A 25,457-nucleotide genomic window follows, 5' to 3' on the forward strand; every position below is an offset into this window, starting at 1 on the left:
CAGAGGCTGAAGACCAAATTGAAAGCACGTGGGTAAAGTCGTGCACGTACTTTTTCCGTGGTGAGAATAATAGAATAATGTAATGTGAAAACGTCCCAGTTGCATGATATCTCTTCCTCCTCATCTGTAACTACAGCCCATCCCAGGCCTTTGTGATGAACGCGAGCAATGCTGAAAAATAGTAAAAAAAAATCTACGATATAGTCGTACCGCAATGATTCAAATCCAATATTCCTGCTGGACGGACGCGGTGTGCCTTTTACTCTGCGATATTACACACTGATGTGAGCATGAGAGTCTTACGCGTAATGCTGATAGGTGTCAGCAGTGAGCCGTGGATTATTCCGATTGTGCGTTTATTTAGTATTCTGGGCCTGACCTACCTTCTGTTGATGTGCCACTGCTGATCAGGGCAGTGAGCAGCTTATTATACCACCGGGCCTATTTAGGGATGACATACAGAACGAATGTAAAACGCATACAAGTGGCAGTAATGGTTTTGGCTGCAAGAGCAGCAATTATATATCAGCTTAATGCAGGCAGGGAAGAGAAATTCCTCTTGAGTGCTTCATATAAAAAACACACAATGAATCAGGTACTTTGTAAATATTAGTTGCAAGCTGCTGCCACACACTGTTGCGTTTGAGTAAATCCATACCGCCAAGATTTGAGGATAAAAAAACGAATCTTTCTGTTATTAGAACTCTGTTCTCTCTGAACCCTGGAGAAGTTCTGCAAAGCCACATTAGAAGAGGAGTGGCAAGCATGAAGGCTGACCTTCAAGCTGAAGGATGCACAGTTATTTCAATTTCTGTAATTTAATACTAATAATAACAACGATAAACAATACATTCGTCACAATTTGGAGACATCTGTCACAGGGACACACGTAGAAAACACAGCAGAATGTGCACTTAAGACAGCTATTGAAGGCAGAACAGAAGCAAATTAATGAAATAGTGGATGGTAGCAGGGTGCATTGCTTTTTTTAAAAGCTGAACATGATCATGAAAAGTAACGTGCAAATGTGCCTCAAGAATAACGTTTTCAATCGCTGCATACTAATTACTATGACACATTGTTCAGAAACTCCACGGTCGTTAACCCAAAAAATGGGAGCCAAAACTGAAAAGTGTGTCGAGAAGAAAAAAGTGACGCATGCTTAATTGAGGTACAGAAAGGAGAACACATGGTTCAGAGAGCATGCGCAGGTGAAAGACATTCAAACTGTTAAGAAAAACAAGTAAGTGGGTCTGGGCAAAACATTCCAACAAAAGGGATTATGGCTTAAGGTCAAGAATAGTGATAGAGTGGCAGCCAAAGAATTGAACGCGTCCTAGAGGACACCCACTGAGGCAGGTGCAGCGATGAAATCAGCTTGTATGCATGTGCTTGGTGACTTTTAACATCACAGAACCGTGAGTGATGGAAACGACTTGGGGAGACCTTTATCCAGTGGTGGATTGAACATTGCTAATTATGTTTATGAATAATAATAGTCCACACCAATCATACCCAGACATTCTTAGCGCACAGATGGAAATAGATGGGAGATTAGTCCACTTGGTGTACTGCCTTCTATTGGCGAGCCAGGGTATGGCACCTCGACGCCCACGGGGAAGGGAGTTTCACAACATTTGTGTGATCCACTAACCCTCACTGCCTTCGCAGTATGGGATTACAGACATGCGCCACCACCACTCGACAATGAAATGCAACATACCAATGTGACTAAAGAAGCAACTTTTCAATCAGTGCATATCACAGCCAAGACATGTGGATTATAAACAAGAACTTCGACAGAATACAATTACCAAAAGCCTAAATGTGTGCCAACAAGCATGGAGAGATGCAAGCTTGGGATTAAAGAGGTACGCATGACTCAGAGAACAAACTCAAATTATAGGCATGATGTTAACCGTTAAGAAAAGTAGGCTTGGGAAGGGCCTAATGACAAGCCTGGTGACGAAATGTCAGCCACAGAAAAGTCCATGCCCATGAGGATTACCACCGCGGAGATGGTGCGGTGACATCAGTTATCGTGCAGGATCATGAAGGATTGTGGCATCGCACCACTGTGAGGTATGGACACAAAGTTCAGAGGCCTTCGTCTGGTAGTGGCAAAATAGGTTATCATGAGGATAAAACCATTCCACCTCATATTGAGGGCCAAAAACTCGTCAGTACAACATATGTTTTGTGTTGATCTTATTTCGCACAATACATCGCCAACCTTGCTAATTGTAGGTGCGGGGGGGGGGGGTGGAGAGAAAGCACAACGAACTAAACACAAAAAGCCGTTGTCAAGAAATGCGTTTCCAATTTAAATTTAAAAGTGCATAGCTCCAGTGGCTTTCTAATATCGGACTGATGAGGGTTCCAGACGGCCGCAGAAGCGCATCTGAAAGCGGGCGATGCAGTGACCACTGACTTTGTTCGATGTTTATCCAAAATCCGCTGCAGGGATGACGACCAGCGTTTTCATGATGGTTTGTCCTCCTTGACGAGATCAGCAAGGTATCGTGGTTCATTTGTGGCAAGCACCTTGTGTGTAGTTAGCGCGACCTTGTAAGGTAATATAATAACAGTAATAACAGTTTAGAGTTCTACATAGTCAATCAGCTTCAGGTTTCAAGATTTAATTATGAGTACAACAACTGTGATCATGTCAGTATTTTGCACATGGGCCTCAACGGCCATTTCAAAGAGAATAATTTCTAATTACACTGCATGTTTGATCAGTGCTCTGGAGTAGGGAACACAGTGGGATTGTGGCTTTCATACAACAACGGCGTACGTGATTATTGTTTTAATCTAGCCACACAATGTGTCACCGTTGTAACAGTATCCGCTTAACGATGGCTGCAATGCAACGCTCCACCGGTACTTGCACGTATTACATTTATTAATTGTTTCACTGAAATGCATTAGCAATGCACCTTAGCATTTCTTGTAAATATAATCAGTTTACGCTCAGATCGTCAATAAATGCAACCCAATTCTGCAATTCTGCTCAATTACAAATAAGTGGATTCAAAGCACTGCAGCTCACGAACCATCTGCACAGACAGAATTTGTTACCATGGGAAAAATACACGCACAGGGCCGTGTAGTATGATAGAACATAACTTGGTCAACAGTTTAAAGGCTGTATGGACCCTGGATCTACTGGATGTATATGCTCCTGATTTCATTGCCTCTTTCAGAAGTGAAGGTTAATTGAAAGTGCTCCATAATTTGATGTGTTATCAACACAAATGCACACGTTTTGTTTTTAATTGTAAAGACATTTAACTTGGGCCATTAAAGCATATGATTAATAACACCTGTGCAACACACGAAAGCTGCTTTGCTGATATTAATGATACGAATAAGATGAGATATACTCTAAATATGACCCCTAAAATGTAATCATTTCAATGATTGGCCATTGAAACTATGGACTCAGTGTGACTTCATACTGCCACATCCTGCCTAGATGCAATCTCTGCTTGGATTTACTCCAGATAATGTTGCCAAAATATAAATACATATTAGCAGAAATTGTACTCTTGGCAAAGTCTCCAATTTGAGTGTGCACCTCCCAAACTCTGGCGTTTAACTGGCAGAGTGTTTGACACTCTGGAGTTGTAATTGATTAATTATCAGCTCTCATTCTATTCCCACATATCTCAACGCTGCAAGACCTCACACTCCCATCTGCACAACATCCCTCGCATCCACCGTTTCCTTACCTCAGCTGCTGATACATCCATCACATCCCGTCCCAGCGATTACAATGATCTTCTTTATGGCTTCGCCTTTTTTCCAGACTACCGTACAGATAATCCAAATTGCCAATGCCAGATTTCTCACCTGCACAGATGGATGAGATCACATCGCACCTATACGCCAATCCCTCCACTGGCTCCCAATCCAATCCCAGATTCATGTCAAGATCGCATTCACCATCCTCAAGATCCTCCGTAGACTCGCCTCTGCATGCCTCTCTCATCTCACTCTCGTCTCCACCACTCTTTAACTAGCAACCAAGGCGTTCTGTCAAAGCCATCAGTCAACCTTTTTTCGAGTAGGAGATTGCTTATTCTCTTCTGCTGCACTCATGTCTAGAAATTTCAGCTATCTGGGCTGTTGACTTCCTGTCACTGTTCAATTCCAGATTCAAGACCCTTGACAGACGTGCCGCCCCCTCCAAAATAAACATGCCCACCGTTTATGTGCAGTGTTTTGAAATGCAGTAACATGTTTCTGCTACATACACGAACATGGTATTATATCTTTCTCACATTTCACTGTAGAAATTTAAATGTAACACTATGGACATGTTTTTCTCTGAAAAAGAAAGCTCAAGTAATTTTTTTAAACCTTTTCCTCCATGACAATATCCGTTGACCCCCATTTTAAACAACAATTTTAACACGAAGCGACGAGTAATATCACAGCGCTTCACCCTAATCCCTGCAGTTTGAATTCATAAGTCGACTTTCACAACTAATATTATGATTCATAATCGGTGTCTCGTGGGTGAGATCATCGTGTAAAAAACGTGTGTCGTAAACCCTCCACCACCTGACACAGCCAATTAATAAAAGTGTCACGCGAATCAAACGTGACCAAATCTTAGTAGTGCTTCAGCAGCAGCAGCACTGGTGTTCTCGTTGGAGGGTAATTTGACAACGTCTGAACGGGTAATGGATACATCTTCTTTGGTTCTTTCGGTAAAGTCACGTAGAATGATAATAAAATAATTATTTTATTTTATCAATTTATTATTTTATTCTCATTCTACGTGACTTCACCGAAAGAACCAGAGAAGATGAATCCTTGCAGTCACGAAAGCTTTAAATCGAAGGGTAACGGATAGCTCGCTGAGGATTCACATCCAGCATCCTCAGGGTGTGAACGGGAGCTCAGATCTCGAGTGCCACAGCGATGGCGAGGACGCCACGATTCGTGCTGCCAAATTTGCGCGCCCAACGTCAGCGGCAGCGCGCTGTCCACGCAGGGAGCGGGGCGCGTGACTCACCGCTCCACTTTTAGCGACGGCCCTTCTCCGATCCCACAGGGTCGCGCGGGATGAGGTCATGCGCATCGCCCGCGCGCTGCCTTTATGATGATGCCGACCGGTGGCACTTTAGTCACCGTCGTTCGCTACGTTTAGGCACACCGGCACCCCCCCACCCCACCACTCCTCCCAATGTTTGTGGTTGGTTTTTGAAAGAGGTAGAGAGTCACCTGTGAAGGTAGGGCCCTCTGCTCTTACCGTTCCCCCATCTGTACACACGCCTCAGCGTTGCACACAATGGAGGTTGTTATGCGAATGATGGCCCTGCCACAATAAGTACTGTAGTTTTTCGATTTAAAGCTTTCGTGACTGCAATGATTCATCTTCTTTGGTTCTTTCGGTAAAGTCACGTAGAATGAGAATAAAATAATAAACTGATAAAATACAATAACAATAATATTCTCACGACGTTTCGGCCACAACACAAGCGGCCTTCATCAGGTGAAGGGACGAGACTGTCTGGTAGGACAGCGCTGGAAGGCCGCTTGTGTTGTGGCCGAAACGTCGTGAGAATATTATTGTGTTATTTTCTTTTATCAATTTATTATTTTATTATCATTCTACGTGACTTTACCGAAAGAACCAAAGAAGAAGTACTGTACTGTATGCGGAACTTCCACGGCTGGTTAAAAGAGCTGCAAACGTAAGATTATTGTCTCCGCCATATATATATTTTAATTACGGGTAATAACTTGTTTTGACGCATGACTCGAAATTTGAATTGATAATTTCACACCCCTATGATCGGAACGCACTCGATCTCGGAAGCTAAACGGGATTTGAGCTTGGATAGTGCCTTCATGGGTGATCCACCTGCTCAAAAACACAGATGCAATAGGCATCAGCACGGGTCAGTATGGTGAAGTTTGGTGTGGGGAGGCACTCATTCAACAGCGGATTTACAAAATGTGCTGTACATGTATTAAATAACACTCTCATCGGCTATACGGATTGTTTTGCTGCATTTGAAAGAAGTGTTTTAAGACACCGTGCTACGTGTTTCCTTTGTCGAGTATAACAACCGCTTTGCTGCTGCAAACAACACCTTCATTTTGCATGCTTAGGCCTGGACGTGCATGCCCGTGATACAACACCATAGAGGCAGGATTGGTGGAATACACAGATGTTCATCATCAGCCATGGTCAATCCAGTGCAGGATGAAGGCCTGCCCAAGTCGCCGCCACCTTTCACCCTCCCGCGGCATAATAGTCCACCGAGCGCACGGCTCTATAGTATTGGACCCATCGTCTCGGTGGACATCCTCTGCAATGCCATTCCATTGTGACTCGCAGAGGATCGTCGGGCGCGTGACCGCACGCGCGTATGGGGCGACGAGGTAGGTAGCCGGCAAAAAAGCAGCACAGCAAGTCTATTGTTGGTCTCATTTGTAGGAATGTTAAATGTTATATTCCCGTATGCGTGCGGATATTTTCTGAGTATTCAGTTGCCCTCCCGCATTCAAATATACGCAATAAGTAATGCATTAGCCTAACATTGTAGGGAGAATCCTCTACAAAAAAAAAAGCAGATAGTAACGTGCAAACATAGAGGCAAGACAAAATTTGCATTGTTATCAGCAGGAGGGCAGAATACAGAGAGGAATTGCTCGTGGGCATAAGAGAGATCTAAGATACTATTCATTTAGCCATTTGTTAACATGAAACGTGTTATACTGGAAATACCCACTGAAATCCATATGTTCCTTGCACTAGGAAATGCAGCCTCTGCACTGGGAGAAATGTATGTAACGAATTATCCATGCAGGTGGTGTGTAGCTGGCTAGGGGTAATTTATTTCAGCTGCAGTGGGGGGGGGGGGGGGGTCATATGGGACAAATTAGTCTGATATTTATTAAACAGTGCTTTGGATCTTTTAAAATTCAAGAAGTAGAATGTACTGCAATTGCATTGGTTGGTATTCCTCCATTTAACCGGATAAGATCCTCTTCAGTTTAATTCCTTAGATTGGTTATCAGAATTATTTTACGGAATCTGTGTCCCACTTGGTCAGGGGTCAGCAACCAAAACAACAAGTAGAGACATTTTTTTCGAATTCGGTAAAAAAAGAAAACCGCTCAATATTCCAAAAGCCTGCAATGCATGTGAATAGGAGTCGGTGGTCCTTAATAAATTACGTCATGGAGCAGTCCTTTAAGAGCCACAAGCGGCTCCGGAGCCGCAGATTGCCGACCCCTGCACCAGGTGGTGCAGTAGATAGAGAGTGCAGCTCGCGATCAAAAGTGTCAATTCTCCTCCACGGGACTACACCTGCCTGTCTCTCCCCTCTCGTTCCACACGACTCCCCTCCACGTGCTCTCCTATCTCTACCCTCTCATCTAGCTTTACTCCCCTTGGTTGCTGGAACCCTATGTCCCAGCGATCTGAACTCTCTGTTCCCGTAACCAATTATTTGTATAAGCCACTCATCAAATTTCACTCAGTGGGAACTGTCTCATTCTTACTCTGTTCCCGCCCGTAGTCTGGTTCGCCATTCTTCCAGCCAAATGTGCCAGGCCCAAAACCGACATTGTTTCCCTCTGCCCTATGACTGCTTCACTCTGTACATTAAATACATCCACCGTATCTATACAGAATCTTGCTATGCAGTCACTTTTATATTCAACATAAATCCAAAGTGTATAGTTTTTGTAAAACTCAGATGGGCATCAACTTATCCTTTTTGTCCAGCCAAATGTGCCATACATTTATATTATACATTTATAAGAATATAAGAATAGGTTTTACCCTTTCTGGCAATAAAACAGTTGCGTTAAGATGTTAAAACACCAAACTGAAACCTTTTGCAAGGAATCATGTCTGCATTCACGAAATATACTTGTGGTGAACATGCAAACAAAAAAAAACATGCTCTGATAGTATATGCATTGTCTTTGAAATTGATTGGTCCACACCAGAGACAATTATCAACAGAAAGATTAACTTTTCCACAATGCTATTGACTTTTCACAAAGTATAACTTTGTGGAAAAGTCAGTAGCTGTCAGCTGTGGGAGCACTCTCTCCTGCCATGAGAATGTGGAATTTCCACCATTGGCTTAAAGCTTTGAATGTGGGATGATCACCGCCCCATGCAATCGAGTGAAGCCAAATCATTCGCCTCCCAAGCAATTAAATGCATTGCCACAATTGGTGGTTACAATTTGATTCAAACAGCATCATTTCTTATTTTTAACATCTCACTTGTATTGTTTTCCACTTCGCTATCTCTTTCGTACAGTTTTTCTCACCCCGTTAACCAAAAATGCAAGACCATCATGTTACTCGCATAAAATGTGCGTCAATTAAATGTGTTGTCCTTCCCCTGCACCTCCAATTAGCATGGTCAGCTACGTATGGTGCGCAAGACGTTCAATATACATAACGCAATAATGTTACACTCTTGAGTCAAGTGCATGCTTCATGGGCATAAGAATCAATTTAAATCGCTCAATCCACGCATCTTGACGAAGCCAGAAATTACTCTGGCTCTCTTGTTTACTTTTCGGCATATAATTTTAAAATTTTGGATTTCAGCTCTGACACCTGCACACATTGGCTTCTCTTTATGATGATGTCACACTCTCTTTACTTTCCAGTTTACGGCAGATGGCCCATAATTGTAAATTTACCAAAAAAAATTTGCGAGGCAGCTGTGGAGATTAAACCAGTGACCATGTCAGTGAAGACTTGCCCATTGGCAAAGTAGCTGCCCACTTGGCTACTCAGCGGCACAACAGAAAGATGAACTTTGCCACAATGCGAGTACTGCCTGGAAGCGCTGACCGCGCTGCACAGAGACACCGACTGAACTCTGACCTGGATCGATACCTGTGGGTGAATGATGCCGCTCAACCACGATAGTGTTTTAGTTCATTTGCAATTTCCTGCCCAAGTATTGACCGGGCCAAAACTTCCCTTTCTTTTGGAGATCTGAGTTGATAATCCCGTGGGACGGCTTGGCTGTGTGCTGTTTGGATCAAACATTTTGGATGTCTGAAATGGGGGCTTTGAACGTGGCACTGCTTTCCATCTTAATGAGAATGCAATTAAGAATTACATCATGGCAGGGCACTTGGCCCATAATAATAATAAGGGCAATGGCCAAGGCTCAGTAATCCAATGAGTGCAGGAAAGTGGGTAATTGTGCACCCACGTCACAGTTAAAACCCTGTTCACCAATATTATCCTATGTATGTGTGTATCTAAAAAAACACCAAAATCCCGTAATAATTAATAAATGAAATATTAGGAGGAAAAATATCAGAATAAAAAAATATCCAATAACTCAAGTTAATTATTGATATATAACCATTATTTACCTATATTACGAATATTTAACTCGAGCTTGGGCCAGGGAGATATGGAGAGAGATGGAATCAGCATATGTGCAGATGCTAGGTGGATTGTTACATTTCAGAAATGTGAGAGATCGTGACGGCTTAGGGGGTCCTTCACCCAGCATTGGATTGATCATGGCTGACGCTTATGGAATTAACATTGAACACACTCAACAACTAGTACGGCTCTGCACAAATGCAAATATTTTATCGTGGCAGTTTGATTTGGTCCAGTTTATCACCTTTAAAACTCACTTACTGTTTCAGATGGTATCACGTTTAAGCAGCATAGGGCTTCTCGAGAAGAAGCTCACTCGATTAATTGAAAATATTTGCGTGGCGTTGTTCCATTAGCCAACATACGACTTGTTTACAAGGGGCTTTCTCTTTGTTTTATTGTGGATCTTTTTCTGTTAAGGTTTCTCCATTAAGCGGCATACAGCTCATTTACCTGCACTCTCTGATTGCTTTATTGAGCTTCTGTGCATCAGCATTGTCCAGCGACACTGCAGAAGTTGTCGAGGCACTTGCTCTTACTTGAGCGAAGTCATTCAGCGGGAGTTTATTTTTACAGCTATCGGGGTCTCTGGGAATTACGTTATCAACCACACCTACATAGAATTAAAAACACATTTTTTATTTTACCAGGTAAGGCCCACTGAGCTATATATAGCTCTTTTTCAGAAGCGACCTGGCCACAAATGATAGCTCAACGAAGTGGCTTATCATGTGGATATCTATAGCAGCCATATCCACTAAACGGTCGTTTCTAAATGTGGAGGAGAAACCCAGAGGACCCAGAGATAAATCCACACGACTACAGGGAGAACATGCAAACTTCAAATATACAGGCGTCAGGATTGGGATTGAACACAAATAATTGTCTTATATAAGGGCCCTGGCTATAACAGCATAAAATGGCATTGTCATTGATTAAATAGAGGCATACTTTTGGTGAACTGACTTAATCGGATGCAACGTTAACAGCATGTGTGCAAGGTTGCTTTCGAGAGGGATGTGAGATGGCCAGGAGATGATCGTACAGCAATGGATTATTGATTCTATATGTGCAGAAGATTGAGTGTTACCCCATTGTGCTCATGCAATTTCTCTGTGTATTGTGCTCCAGTGTTTTTTCTTCATATACCAAAAAACTCAAATATGGCATTGACCAAACATCAGGACGTAACTGAAAACATATTCTTGAGACTTAGTGAGCTTTTCATAGGTACATCCTGTAAATGGCATTTAAGGAAGAGTATTAACCTGTTCATGTGTACTCTCATTTCATCATCATCAGCCATTTTCCATCCACTTCTGGAAAACGGCCTCCTCCTTTCATTCTCTCACAATACAAAAGTCAATCTAAGCGTCTGCACACAAGCAGGTTTCATCGCTCCATCTGCATGGTGGATATCCTTTTGGGCACGCTTTCTCCTTTGGTTGCAACTCCATCATTACTCTCAACCATCAGCCATCATCCTTTGTGGTGCTACGGTGGCGAGATGTTAACCACCTTGCCTGGTATACAGGAGGGTGTGGTTTCGATCCCAACCCTCATGCCTTTATATTTGGAGTTTGTATGTTCTCCCCGTGGTATCGTGGGTATTTCTCCGGGTCCTCTGGTTTTTCCCTCGACAATTATAAACATGCATTTCGAGTAATTGGCTGCCATAAATGTTCACAAAAGCCACCTCATTGAGCTATCATTTCTGGCCAGGTCGCTTTTGAAAAATATATATTTAGCTCAGTAAAGTCTTAACTGCTAAAAAAAAATTTGCTTCGTTTTAGTTTGCATAATTGTTTCCTGCCCTAGCTCAGTTAGTTTTCGGGTTTCCAAACGTGCCGCAATCCACTGTCGTCCACCTCTCTCTTGCATAATTTTTTATGGCAGTCGACCTTCAACACCTGCCCTTGGTGAACATATTCTGATGTGCATTCCAGATGCCGTTCCTCCAGTAGATATCTACATTCGTTTTGCGAACGTGCACGTTGGCTTTGCGTTTGTCAATCTTGATTGAGTTCGTCAATAATTTGCTGCAAATCATTGCCATTAATTATTATAATGAATATGACATCAAGACATTTGAGAGAGTTCATGTTTTCTCCATTAATGTTTATTCCTTGATTTCCCCCATGCAATCTTCGAAAAACATATTTTACGAGTAATATTGTCGTGATTAAATCTGGTGAAAACATCTCACCATGACCAATTCCTTTTGATAGGTGGTTTGTAAATTTTGTCATGCAACCTCAGGGTACCTGTTGTGTTCTTGTATTTGTTTTTTTATTATCATTTATACTTTTGACGAATTCATATATTCGATAAATAAATAAATAAATTGAGAGAGAAATTAATTACAGATTTCACACTTGAAGAAGTAAACACTGCCCTTCACAGTATGAAAGTATGTGTACCACATAGATGCAGCAATGAGATCAGCTCATGTGCAGGAGGTAGATAATCTGTTGTATTGTGTGACCATGAGCCACAGCGATGGCTTGAGGAGGCCTTTGTATAATATTTGTCAAATTGTAATGTGCTTCGTAGTATTTGCTCACTCTCATAGAGGGGCACGAGGTACCACAGACAATCAAGAAGGTAGTCAGACGATGAGCCGGCACCAACAGTTGCCAAAGCTCTGTGGTCCTCTCAATATTAAGAGATAACCCACACGAGTGAGGGGGAAACGCTTTATCCCATACAATTTGAACAGGTAGAGTTCACATTTTTCTTGTTGGACTGCCTTCTCCTGGTGAGCCAGGGTTATGGCACCTCGACACCCACGGAAAAGGGATTTCACAACACTTGTGCGATCCACCCTGCCCTCGCTTCCACGGTGGTGGATTACAGGCGTGTGCTCAGATAGCAGTGGACAGACGATGGACAATAATTTAGAGGCGCATGCTTTGCTGCTGCCGTTGCAGCACCATCCGGTCGACCTCAAGAAGGAAAAATGCACAGCAAATTGCTGGTATCGTCAAACAGCAGGGGCCACTTAATATGCCTGAAGGCACAACATTTGATGGAGGAGAAAAATTTACATTCCCACGAGGAACTTTAATTAAGCTCCTTTAGCTTAAATCAGGTCCCCCCTGAAACCCAAGAACTCGAATCATCCAGAGCACCAGTGCCCATCATTGTTCGGATGCAATAACCATTGAATTGCACGGTTCTGGGCCAAGATAAGGGCCTGAAGAGCAGACATCTGCATATTTCTACCACTGGCCAATCTAAGAATATAGGAAATGGTTCTATCGTTGGCAGAGATAGCAGTCAATGCCATGGCAGCAAAATGAAGCCCTTCCACAAATTGTGAAGGGCTTCATTTTAAAATGTGAATTGAGAATAATGCTGTCTTGATAGGCTGAGCGGTGTAAAAATAGCATTTGTTTGACAGGCTGGAATAAACCCACTGTGTGTGAATGTGTCTGTGTGTTTTGTATCCTGTGATCGCACAGATTTCTAGGGGGCTTGGATTAACATACCCTCATTTTTAAGCACTGCACTGTGCTTGCCCTTTAACACGCCAATATAATTGGCATTTTAATGAAGGATTGTGGGAGTTGCCGTAGGGAAGGAGGCTGATCTCTAAAAATAAATACGCTAAAGCTTCCATAAATACATGTGTTAAGATAAACAAAAAGACTCATCCACAAATGCGTGCCTATGAACATGCAGTATTTTTTTTGTTTAATTTGTTTTTAATTGTTGAAGAGCTGGGTAGGTAGCTTTGTGGGTTTTGCACACTTGTTAGTAAAGCCATTGGATTGTCGGGGTTGAGAGTTTCGAATCATGCATCTGTCTGGCAATGCTGTGCAGCAATTTCAGTTTGGTCTCCAATGTGAGGTACAATAATTTGAACAGAGATGTTATGCCATACGTACTGAGGTAAGCGGTGCAGGTAAAATTCACACCTTTTTTTCGTCTGAAAATGAAACAGTTTAAAAATGCAATAACAGCAGTCACACGATTCCACGGTTGTCAGGCAATAAGACCATCTTATTATGCAGATTGCTTTTTGAATTCAACTTCTGCAATGATGAATGATAATACTGGAACAATGACCCTCAATGTTGAAGAAGAAAAGAAACCCACCACATTTTATGTGCACACAATGCTAGATCCAAGTCTTCTTCACTTTCATTCATTTTGCACACCTTTTTTAAAATAATTAAATTGCTCTTTAGCCTGACTTCACATCCCAGAATCAATCACTCCATTAGCAGCCATGCCGATTATATAACTTACTGGATATCTTTGAAAAAGAGCTTCATAGCTCATCAGATTCCTCTAGCATAAATAGATATTCAGATACTGAATAATGATTTCAACTTGTAACGCACTGCATAGCATTCGCTCACTCTCGAAGAGAGAGACGCGTGAGGAACCACAGACAAGCGGGACCTGGAGACAAATCCCCCCCCTCCATGTTCTGCGGTTCTCTATATATTAAGATGTTATCGGCCAATTTACGAGCGTTTACATGTGGGAGGAAACTTGAGCAGCCGGCAAAAACCCCACAAATGTGAGGCAACACTCTCTTAACACCCTCTCCCATACAGGAGGTGGAATTCACATGTTTGCTGTACTGCCTTCTGGCAAGCCAGGGTATGGCACTTCGATGACCACAGGAGGGGAAGTTTCCACAACATTTGTGTGATCCACCAACCCTCACCTCCACAGTGCTGGATTACAGGCATGCGCCAAACTGGAATGTTGATGGGAAAAATAAGTTCAACTAAAATTTCATCAGCGCTGTATATGATTTACCATCGTTCAACGTTGCATATCGCAAGCACCGTAAGGAATCTGTGGAATCGATAAGTAAACGTCGCCATTTATATGGATGGCATGTTTAGTGCGACTGCCGAGTGGGAAATGCAGATATGAAATTGAGGCACTTGAAATGAATGAGGTTATTTGGAGCTGTGCAAATTTAAAGGCAATGGGGCCAGGATAGAGAGGTTTTCATCGAGCATTGAACATAGCATGCTCGATAATTGCTAAATTGGCAGATACAATCTTTGTAAGATATTTTTTTAAACAAATTGTTGATAGATGTTGCCTAAGTTATGTAGGTATTATTTGTATACTGATGAGAATAACTCAATATTTAGATATGTTTAAGTGTGTTTTAATGGCTTTATCCAGCGGTCACATGGATTTATTATATCCTATATATAGTAAACAAACACAAAGATCCTTCTAAAGCTGGGCAGACTGTTAGGGCAAGTGCTATTTATTGAGCATCTTGTAAAGTCCAGTGTTGCACACGATGGGGTGGAGTGGCCAAAACAATGCCTGGATGATGTTTACACATCATACCAGGTACTAATTTAAAGTTGAGTGTCGACCTATGGGCAACCCAGTACTGATTCAAATAATCGCCATTAAAGTTAGCGATTAGCAGAGACTACTTGTCATCTTTATGGTACCTCTAGCTTCCAATTGCATACAAAGCACCCCCCCACCCCTTACCCTCCACCTCCGCTCGCCTTCTGCGGTATCCCCTCTCCATCTGCCAAGTTGATCGTCCACTCTGTGAGAAGCCACCGTACGCTGAGCCAGATGTGACGACCGAGTAAATACACGTCCATGGCGTGCAAGGAAGCCACCGTCATTGCCACGAGTGTGTCACTCTCATCCCGCGCGGCCCTGATGAAGCGGGTACCATTGCGTCCACTGCAGATCAGAAGCACTTTAGATAATTATGTGTAACCCATTAGACGGTAGTATTTCTCCAGCACTGGATTCCCTCATTAATTATGTTTTGTTCGCCTTTAGTGCCCCGACGAGAATGTGCTGAATGTAAGTGCTCTCGTGCGCTGGCGGGACATTGCCTGCAGGCTCCTCCCGGGCAGGTCTAGCGCACCGCTGGTTGAGCCAACACCGCGCGCAAACCGTTTGATGTGGAGCTGCATAGGGATTTGCACAAAGAAGGGCATGCAAGTGTAATGACCGAAACATGACCCCAAACCAATGTGCAGCCTGACGGCTATTCGAAGTTAAACCAAGGTCTCCGATTGGCGGAAAGAGGCCCTCCACAGGGATTGGTCGGGAGTTAGGCTTTTGAAGTGATTGGAGAAAAGAGTTTGAATGAGAATAGGCGAGAAACGGAGTGGAGCCCAGAGGTGGTGGTTGCGATCCGTTAGAGGGGAAGGACAGGGATTGGCTAAGGGAAATAGAGGGAACATTCGAGAAATAGGACTGTAATGATATAAAAGGGCAGAAGCACAAGGGGAGGGGACGTTGGAGGGAAAAGTACAGCTTCAACTTTAAGCACGAATCCCGGACCTAGATTGTTCTGTGTTAATAAAGTGGCTCCGAGTACTTCGTCATCTGAGTCATTACACATGCATGCCGGGGCGGTGGCGGTGCAAACCTGCAATCAGCACCGGCGGAGGCAGCGAGGGTTTGTGATTCAGAAATAAAACAAAATGATTACGTGAAACTCACTTTCGCCTTGTATACAGGAGGTCGTGGGTTCGATTCTGCACTGACACCTGTATAGTTGGAGTTTCCATGTATCTCTCCCCGTGGTACTGTGGATTTTTCTCCGAGTCCTCTGGTTTTTCCCTCCATATTTAGAATCAACGTGCGTTTAGAGTATTTGTGCTGCAATACATTTCCGAATGATACGCCACTTTGTTGAGCTATCATTTGTGATTGCCAGGTCGTTTTAAAAAAAAGTTATTTGTAGCTCGGTGGTCCTTACCTTTTTAAATAAAAAGAATAGTATGGTAGTAAAATAGTATAATAGAATAGATGTCAGAAGCTTGGGGATGTTGTTGGCAGTGCTGGCTCACAGCTGCGCTACCTTCCCTCTCGTCTGTGGTTCCTCGTGCCTCCGAGCCGTACCCTCTCTTCAAGAGAGATTGAACATTGTGCGCATTACAAGCCTAAATTATTCTTACTGTTGTCCGTCCGAATACACATACACACACGCAGTATTCCACGTGGGGACATGCATACATGCATTCAACATATATGAGAAGTGTCGTGTACCACCAGCAGTCTTCACCAGCATTGTATTTGCCATTAACAACTATAGAATTGCATTGAGTGACATAAGGAGGAACACATTGATCAGAGAACATATGCGTGGTAATGGCATCATTGAAATTCAACCGAAATACGTGGGCTTGGGTGGGACATGTCACGCGAAGGGATTATGACCGATGGGCAAGAATAATGACAGAGTGACCTCCAAAGCATGGAACGCATCTGAGGGGATATCCTCCGGGGAGAGGGAGAGATTTAAATCAGCCCACGTGCAGGTGCAGGTGCTAGATGGATCATTACATTACAGAATGCATTTGCTCACCAGTGGATCGGCCATGGCTGATGATAATAATAAACTATTGCAGCTTGGATGGCAATGGCATTGGTTGACAGAGTTCTTTATGGAAATAAACAGCGCAGGATGCGGTAACAATTGCTGGTGATGAGTGGCCTAATATTGCCCAGGAGTACAATGGCCTCAACGGGCCAAAGGTCCTAGGTGCTCGCACACCTCCTGAACCTGTTCCGTGCCCCCTCCACATGGAGCAGACAGCTGGGAGGTGCCGTTTGAGGAGATCTCGGAACTGCAGTGGTTGGGCAGCGGCGCGCAGGGCGCCGTCTTCCTGGGAAAGTTCCGCGGAGAGCACGTGGCTGTCAAGAAGGTGCGGGAGCAGAAGGAGACCGACATCAAGCACCTGCACAAGCTCAGGCACCCCAACATCATCACGTTCAAGTATGTATAAAGCACCCAGCACTAAGCACCTAGTATGCACCCTCCATCATGCATACTATACGATATTCTTTTTGTTTTATTTTACTAGGTAAGGCCCACTGAGTTATATAGCTTTTTCAGAAGCGACCAGGCCACAAATGAAAGCTTAATGAAGTGGCTTATCATCTTCTTGGTTCCTTCGGTAAAGTCACGTAGATAGTAAACAAAAATCGAAATTAAAAGCAAAAAACCCACGAAGTTTCGATCGCAACACAAGCGGTCTTCTTCAGAAGAAGGCCGCAACACAAGCGGTCTTCTCCACCTGAAGAAGGCCGCTTGTGTTGCGATCGAAATGTCGTGGGTTTTTTGCTTTTAATTTCGATTTTTGTTTACTATCTACGTGACTTTACCAAAAGAACCAAGAAGATGAATTCCTGCAGTCACGAACGTTTTAAGTCTAAATTTACGTGGCTTATCATGTGTATATGTATTGCGACAAAATCTTATGAATGCATGTTAATTCTAAATGTGAAAGGAAAAACTGGAGGAACTATAGAAAAATCCACACGACCACCGAGAGGACATGCAAACTCCAAATATACAGGTGTCAGGGTCGGGATTGAACCTATGACCTCCTGCATACCAGGCGAGGTATTTAACATCTCACCACCGTGACGCCATTTTTTAGCTGTGGCTATGAGATATGCCGAAAGTTGATGGTATGGATTGACCAAACCAAGCCACGTGCACCAGCACCGCAGACTGACTTTTATAACCACTGCTCACGCTTCTCTTATCCCACCACACATCAAGGACTCATCACTTTGGACCACCAGATAATGTTCTCAGTTTTTATGCAATCTGTAATCATGTTCTCATATTCAGCACTGTATGTGTCTGTGGCCACATCACCCATCGTGTGCCCGATCTCCTCAGATCTCACGAGCTAAGCAGAGTGATTGGATGGATGATCACCATGCGCAGACAGATGGTCATAGGGCTTGCAGGGCTACGTGATGTGAAGCAGTGGCCAGTACTGCAAAAATATTTGCTGTGCTGTGCCACGATGCACCCACAATATAACCTTTACGAATGCACATTGACCATTATGGTGCAGTATGGTCAAATATTCCTCATGCCCCTCGCAGCTGTGAAGAAAGCCTCATCCAGCAGTGAATTGAGCAAAGAACTGTACACGCACGTGCAGAAGGGACACTTGGAGCCAACAAACAATCGACCCTGACTACATGATCAGTAACCTAAAACACTTTATAGGACAATGGCACCAGCTGCTACACACAGCAGCAAATTAAAATTGCGTACTTATGCCAGCTTCGTTATAAATAAGCAAATGGGGCTTCGTGAGGTTTTCTGACATTAATATGAAAGGAAATATACGAGCACAATGTAACATTGAGGACTCTGGTCAGTTTCAAAAAGTTTAGGAAACGTTACATTGATATCTCATTACCAGCAATCACAATTATGTTTGATTGCATGACTTAGTAAAAAAAAAACGGTGAAATGGGGCTAGTGGGATATCAGTATTAATGACCGTTATTAATGCACAGTTTGATACGTTGAGAAAAGCAGAAGCAGGCCAAGACTCATTCATATTCAAGTGTCACTTTTTTTTAAAACCCGTTTAGAGTAGCAGTGTGACTGAGTGACTGAGGCAATTCCTCATTGGTTATATTGGCAAACATGGGTTATCATGAGACTAAACCATTCCGCCTCATAGTGGGGGCCCAAAACGTAGAGGCATTGCTTCCGGAACCGCGTAGTTACTGACAGACTGTGATAAGGGGAACCCAGGTCTAAGGGTGAATCATAAATTGTGTTTTTTGTTGCATTTTATTTTTACGGGCACAATTTCAGCTGTTTACCTGCAGGCAGATTGTCTGTTGTAGACCGGGTGCAGAGACTCGCACACTGTCTGTGGAGCGGTCGGTGCTTTTGCTGCGTTTGGTGCGAGCAGTTTATCGACATAATTTACTTACTGCAACAAAAAAAACCTGCAGTCTCAGAGCAATGCGAGAAAATGAGGACAAAATAAAAAGGGAGAATTTAAATCGGCGCCACGAGCCGAGTGTTTGAGATTGTATTCATTAAAGGGTAGGTCCATTATGTTAAATTATTTAAGGTGATTTATCTTCAATCCTCCGTAATTTAAAAAGGGTTTTTTTTTGTGCATTTACGCAAATATGCGTTTCAATTAAACAAAAATTGCCGCCAAATAAAACATTAAAATATTTGAAAACCCGCCAACACCCATTAGGCTAACGTTCGCTCGCTTAAATCCAGCGGTACGGTTTGTTGCCCCGAAGATGAAGCAGGCTTACGCTGTACAAACAGCTAATACAACAGTAGCGACTGGAGCAAAAAACAAAAGCACGTGAGATTTCCATTGTAATTAGCGTTCGACAGCAGCAGCAACATGATTCTGTTAGATTGGGCAGACGCGCAACGCTCGCGTCAAAACTCTGCTGTGCGTTAATGTATTCTTCGCGGCTGCACGGTAGCGCATTGCACGTCGGATGATGGGCGAGGTCGCTTGGAAAAGGAAATAATTGATCACCCAACCTTCATGTCCATTAGCAGTCCCACAGGCCCCCCCCCCTTCCCCCACACACTTTAATCTGCTTGGAGTGCGCGCAGTTGCTGGATGCGTCTCTCTCTCTCTCGTCTGCGTTTCTGGCCAACAGTCCCGCTCGGAACTCGCCCTGTCTCTAATCGCGGAGACGCGCGCGTCAGTAGCTGCTGCCAAGAGGGACCACACCAAAAAGACCGTCAAGTTTCCAGGGCCACGCGAAAATAGTCGTTTGATCTCACCCATCTTTCACTTGATCATAAATCACAAGGATACAAGCTTGCGCCAGGGTACATCTTTGGCTGATATAAATAATGAGTTTACTTTATCTGATTTTAACGATGTCCCATATCTCAATAATATATGCAGAAATAAATAAGCTTTGTTATGACATCTTTAAAATATGTCAGTTATATTTTAGTTAAGGTGATTATATTTAAGAGCGTGTTATTTATTGTTAAGCACAATTTCGGATGTATCATGATTCACTTTCCTATGGTCTTCGTGAATCATTTATATTTACGTGATAGGAGACTAAATGGTCTGTAATTCTTCAAATCAGTTATTTCTCCCTTTCTTAATAGAAAAAAATATTGTGGCATTCATCCACAATTGAGATATATACTTTGTGTAAACATTCATTAAGCAAGGCCTATAATTTTGTTAAACATGTTTTTATGACTTTTTTTTTATTAAATCCACAGATATTTTAGGCCAGGAGCTTTCTAGTAGTGGATAGGTTGTGACTGATAATGAAAATTGTCTTATGCAATGTACAAAATCACTTATTCACACTAATACATGATCACAATCTGTTTTATTATTATTAGCCTACACGGGACTAAAACCTAGGGCCTAACAATAGGGCCTAACCGTTTCTTGCCTTAGATCCCTAATGCACGATTTGGCTGTCCACTGATCTACACGTAAACAAAATTATGCATCTGTACATACATTGCTGCATACGCTGCGCTTTAGCAGTCAAGCTGACATAATCGCATTAACAGTCTATTAGGCACAATTAAGCTCAGAGCACATGAGTGGCTAGAAATCTGAGGTCAATCAAAAACACCAATCGGCTATAGATCTGGTAAAGAATACCAGGCTTTTAAGGATTTCCAAAAATAAATCCAATTTGTATCCATACCAGATTAATCACTCGGTCCATTGGTAATATTATACCACGATATACAGTGATTGTCACATTATTACGATTACAAAGATGTACGATCACATGAAGTAAACAAAAAGGCCAACATTTTTTACACAGTCCATGGCATTTTTGGGGCACTTTATCTGCATGTTAGTGGTGCTGTGCAGGGTTTTATAAATTATGCGGGCACTGATGCGAGCTCGTATGTGCGTGTGCAAATTCGTAGTGGCGTACGTGCACGCGATTCCCTTGAGATGTGCTTACTCACAGCCACCTTACAATGCAGCCTAAATGCAGTGAGGCCAAAGCACAGGAAGATTTCTCACTGCCATTATTAGCTGAGTGTGTGTGCCCACATCTTGTTGTGGTATACGCGTGCACGTTACATGGCATGGGTGTGCTAATATGTGTAGAGTGGTGGTGGTATTTTGGTTTGGACTGCTATATGGTTACGGCGACCTGGGTTAAATGTTTTTATACTTAGCTTGGGTTATATGAAGCTGTTCTGGTCCTACCCTTGGTCAACTCATTCTAAAATACAGTACCTGCTGCAGTGTGTAAATTCTTATAAGAAAACGGCAGCTGGTCGTGGTGTTGGCCACAGAATCCCGAGTGCATTGTGCTGCTGATAATAGGTGCTCGCTAATCTCACTTACTCCAAGGGTCTGTGTGCATGCACACGATTGCATCTCTAGGTTATATTCTATGGAAAAAACGATTCCAGTCTTGCGTATGGAAATGTGTTCAGGATGCCTTCTTGTGACACACCTGTTACGTATTTTTATGTTACCTTGAACACAACTAATGTTGTCATATTCTTGGTTCTTTCGGTAAAGTCACGTAGAAGGGAAACAATTAAATAATAAAAAATATTTAAAAAAACATTAAAATTCTCACGTCGTTTCGACTGCAACACAAGCAATCATCATCAGGTGTGAAAACCACAGCAAGAAATTTTTGAAAAAGTGGCGATTTTCACACCTGATGATGATTGCTTGTGTTGCAGTCGAAACGTCGTGAGAATTTTAATGTTTTTTATATTTTGATTATTTTATTGTTTCCCTTCTACGTGACTTTACCGAAAGAACCAAGAATATGAATCCCTGCAGTCACGAAAGCTCTAAATCAAACTTTAATGTTGTCATCAAGGCGAAATGGATGAGGGTAATTCGAATCCAGATACGATCATTAGACCTTACAGGACTTTGCTGATTCGACATTTTTCAAAAAGTAATCTGTGGGAGTGTGCGTTTAATTGTGTCTGGAAGTACATGTAGGAGTGAGTAGCTAGAATCATCTGCGTTTAGTGCTGTCAAGTAGTTAGAGATAGACTTAGACAGTCATCTGTTGGAGCTCTATGGGCTGAACTTGTAGGTTGAAAGGCATGGATGTGCCTGTCTTCATGCTGACATAACCACAGCTGGCATGGGGCATGGCTGTGGACATACATTTCCAGCTACAACGAACCACCTCACTTAGAAGCTTAATCTGACACCAAACATTTTGTCAAGAAAATGAATGTTCTTGACAAAGTTGACAGTTTCCTATTAACAGTGTGTGTATTATTATTATTGCACCACGGATAGCATACACTGTGAGTCACTCACCAAATATGACCTTTAAAATCAGTCCCTAATTCATACGTGTTTAAATATTCATTTTGTCCAGAAGACTTAGACAACTAAGCAGGCTTGGGCCTGGTGAGGACTTGGATACAGACCACCAGGACATATCAAAAGTGTTGTTCGAGTGTTGTGAGGTAGCCAGAAGGTAGCAGTGCAGCAATGGAATCAACCCACAGACATATTACATCCACAGAGATATTACATCCACAGAGGTATTCAATACACATATATTCAATCCGCAAAAATATTCCGTGAAATTGTTCCATCTGTGCAATTGAATCTTTTCCATGTCGACCTTTAAGTGTTGTTCCCTAACACGCATACGTTTTCTCTGGGTATTTCGGTTTCCTCCCACATACCAAACACTTTACTCATGGAAATGTCCAAACATCCCAATGTTAGAACGACCCTCTTGAAAAAGAGTGCTGAAACTCAGTGAGGGCTTACTGGGTAAATTATTGGCAATATTATTATTTTTCCAAACCGTCTATTAAAAAAAAACTATACTACTAACTTACAGCCATTTGTCAATCCCGAAATGAAATCAAGCCTCAATTGGTGGAATTCGCCATACATACCAACACAGGACTCTTCCTGAAAGATTCAGTGAGGCCCTCTTGGGTGAAGGTTTTTATTGTTATTATAAATTAAGGGTAATGAATGTCGCAAAGTGGTCCTCAAAGGAAATCTAAGAGTTGAGTATCTGACTCGGGCTTGGTGGTATGAATGTAAGTTTGAACTTCATGGGACCTCCGTTGCCAGTACCAAATTATGAGAATAGGTTTTCCCTTTTTTTCTGGCAACAAAACAGGTGTTAAGATGTTAAAACACCAAACTGAAACCTTTTACAAGGAATCATGTCTGCCTAGATTTGAAGTTTTCGGGACTGCAGGGATCCATACTCTCTGGTTCTTTCGGTAAAGTCACGTAGGTATAAACGAAATTAAATCACGATGTTTCGATTGCAACACAAGCAATCATCATCAGGTGGGAAAACCACAGCAATATATTTGTTTGCTGACGTGGGTAAGAGGTTATATAGGTAATAAAGGGGGAGAAGCAAGGGGGGAGAGGGAGGGGTGGGGTAGGGGGAGGGCGAGCGCCACGTGGTGTAGTAGTACCCGGCAGATATGATAGACGACAATCACTACAAAGCAGTTAGGGTTTTACCTCGTTAATAACATCCTTCCAATGATTGCTCAATTTGTATCCATCTTCTCGGTTGAAGTTATGTCTATGTTTATATATCTGGATGGCTTCATGAACAAACCTTTGATAGTAGCCCGAAGGTTTGCAGAGCACCTTGGTCTCGGAAAAAAACAATATCATGCGAGCCCACAGCGTTATAGCAATGGTCAGCTACGGCAGAGGTATTAGTCCTGCCGTGTTTCAGATCTGCCTTATGTTCACGAACACGGTCAGAGATATGTCGTTTCGTTTTCCCAATGTAACAGCCACCACAGGTGCAACTTAGTTTGTAGACTCCAGGATATTGCATGTCAGGAACGACATCCTTCACAGTACTCACAGTACTTGAATGACATCCTTCACAATACTTGTGGTTAATACTTGTGGTTCATGCAGACATGATTCCTTGTAAAAGGTTTCAGTTTGGTGTTTTAACATCTTAACACCTGTTTTGTTATTCTTGGTTCTTTCGGTAAAGTCACGTATAAGGGAAACAATAAAATAATAAAAATAAAAAACAATAAAATTCTCACGACGTTTCGACTGCGACACAAGCAATCATCATCAGGTGTGAAAACCACAGCAAGAAAATTTTGAAAAAAAGAGGCGGTTATTTTCAACATGTTTTGTTGCCAGAACAAAGGGGAAAACCTATTCTCGTACGTCTGAACTTATTTCGTACGTAGCCAACCGTGCTAATCGCAGGTGGTTGGTGGCTGCGTGGCTGTGTGTGCGCAGGGGTGTGTGCACGCACGCTCCCTGCTACTGCATCATCATGGAGTACTGCGCGCAAGGTCAGCTGTACGAGGTCCTGCGTGCCGGCCGTCGCATCAGCCCCGAGCTGCTGGTCGGCTGGACGCGGGGCATTGCTCGTGGGATGAGCTACCTACACCTGCACAAGATCATACACCGCGACCTAAAGTCGCCCAAGTGAGAAAGAAGGGCAGCCCGTGCAAGAGTGCACACAAAAACACACACTTAAGACAAAAACCCCCCCAATACTCGTAAAAACCACTGGGGAAAGTGCTGTTTGTGAGCACCTATGAAAGCCAGCGTGGCTCACGAGGGGGGTGGTTGGGGTAACACTATGCCCTGTCACCTCCAGTGCTGATGTTTACAGCACTTGCTACTCATGTATGAACCGAAGGGAAGGCCCAGGACCAATGCAGATATCACTTGCCACTGATGTTAGCCATGGCCGGGACTCTAACCCAGGTTCATAGTGCAGTGCACTGACCACTATTCCACCACTCCCCCAAAACACACCAGTACACACACATACACGAACACAGAAATGCACATGCAACATACACACACAAAATAGCTACCATTCACCACTGCGTGCCAAGCTGGGTGCGCTTTGAGGTCATGTGAAGTGGCCAATGCTTGCTGACAGAGACCCACGTGCTGTAAGTGAGCACCAATCAAACACCTATTATAAGGTCAACAGGGTACGCATGCGGTGGTGAGACCACACCCAACTGCCTTTATTCACGTGTCACATTCGCTGCTAATTTCAATGCTGAGTTGATCTTCGGAAGGCCAAATACAAGTTTAGGAATGCCTCGGAATCGAACTTAGGCTACTAGGATAATAAAATAGTGATATTAGTTCCACACATACAGCCTATGCCCCCATTATGCTGAACCTTTGCCAACTTATAGGAGGTTAAGGACAGAATATGGCACCATGCAAACATTTATTCTCAAGGAGAACTCTTAATTGCCTTGGCGCGACAGCACTCTGACTTACTTAATTACATTGGAGAGGGCCCACATTGGA

The 25,457-nt window shown here is 42.9% G+C and overlaps 1 protein-coding gene across 4 annotated transcripts in view; it reads left to right on the forward strand.

Moving 5' to 3' along the window:
• The window catches only part of LOC116943840 (uncharacterized), a 78,727-nt gene that overhangs the window by 27,216 nt on the left and 26,054 nt on the right, over positions 1-25,457 (forward strand). For all 4 annotated transcript variants that reach the window (XM_032957088.2, XM_032957087.2, XM_032957086.2 and 1 more), the window contains 2 exons: positions 16,957-17,140; positions 24,414-24,605. In XM_032957088.2, coding sequence (XP_032812979.2) covers positions 16,957-17,140; positions 24,414-24,605 — 376 coding nt within the window. The remainder of the gene's footprint in view (positions 1-16,956; positions 17,141-24,413; positions 24,606-25,457) is intronic.

Source organism: Petromyzon marinus, chromosome 19 (genome assembly GCF_048934315.1).
Source record: "Petromyzon marinus isolate PM22_M1 ecotype Great Lakes invasive population chromosome 19, UKy_Petmar_22M1.pri1.0, whole genome shotgun sequence".
Classification (NCBI taxonomy): domain Eukaryota; kingdom Metazoa; phylum Chordata; class Hyperoartia; order Petromyzontiformes; family Petromyzontidae; genus Petromyzon; species Petromyzon marinus.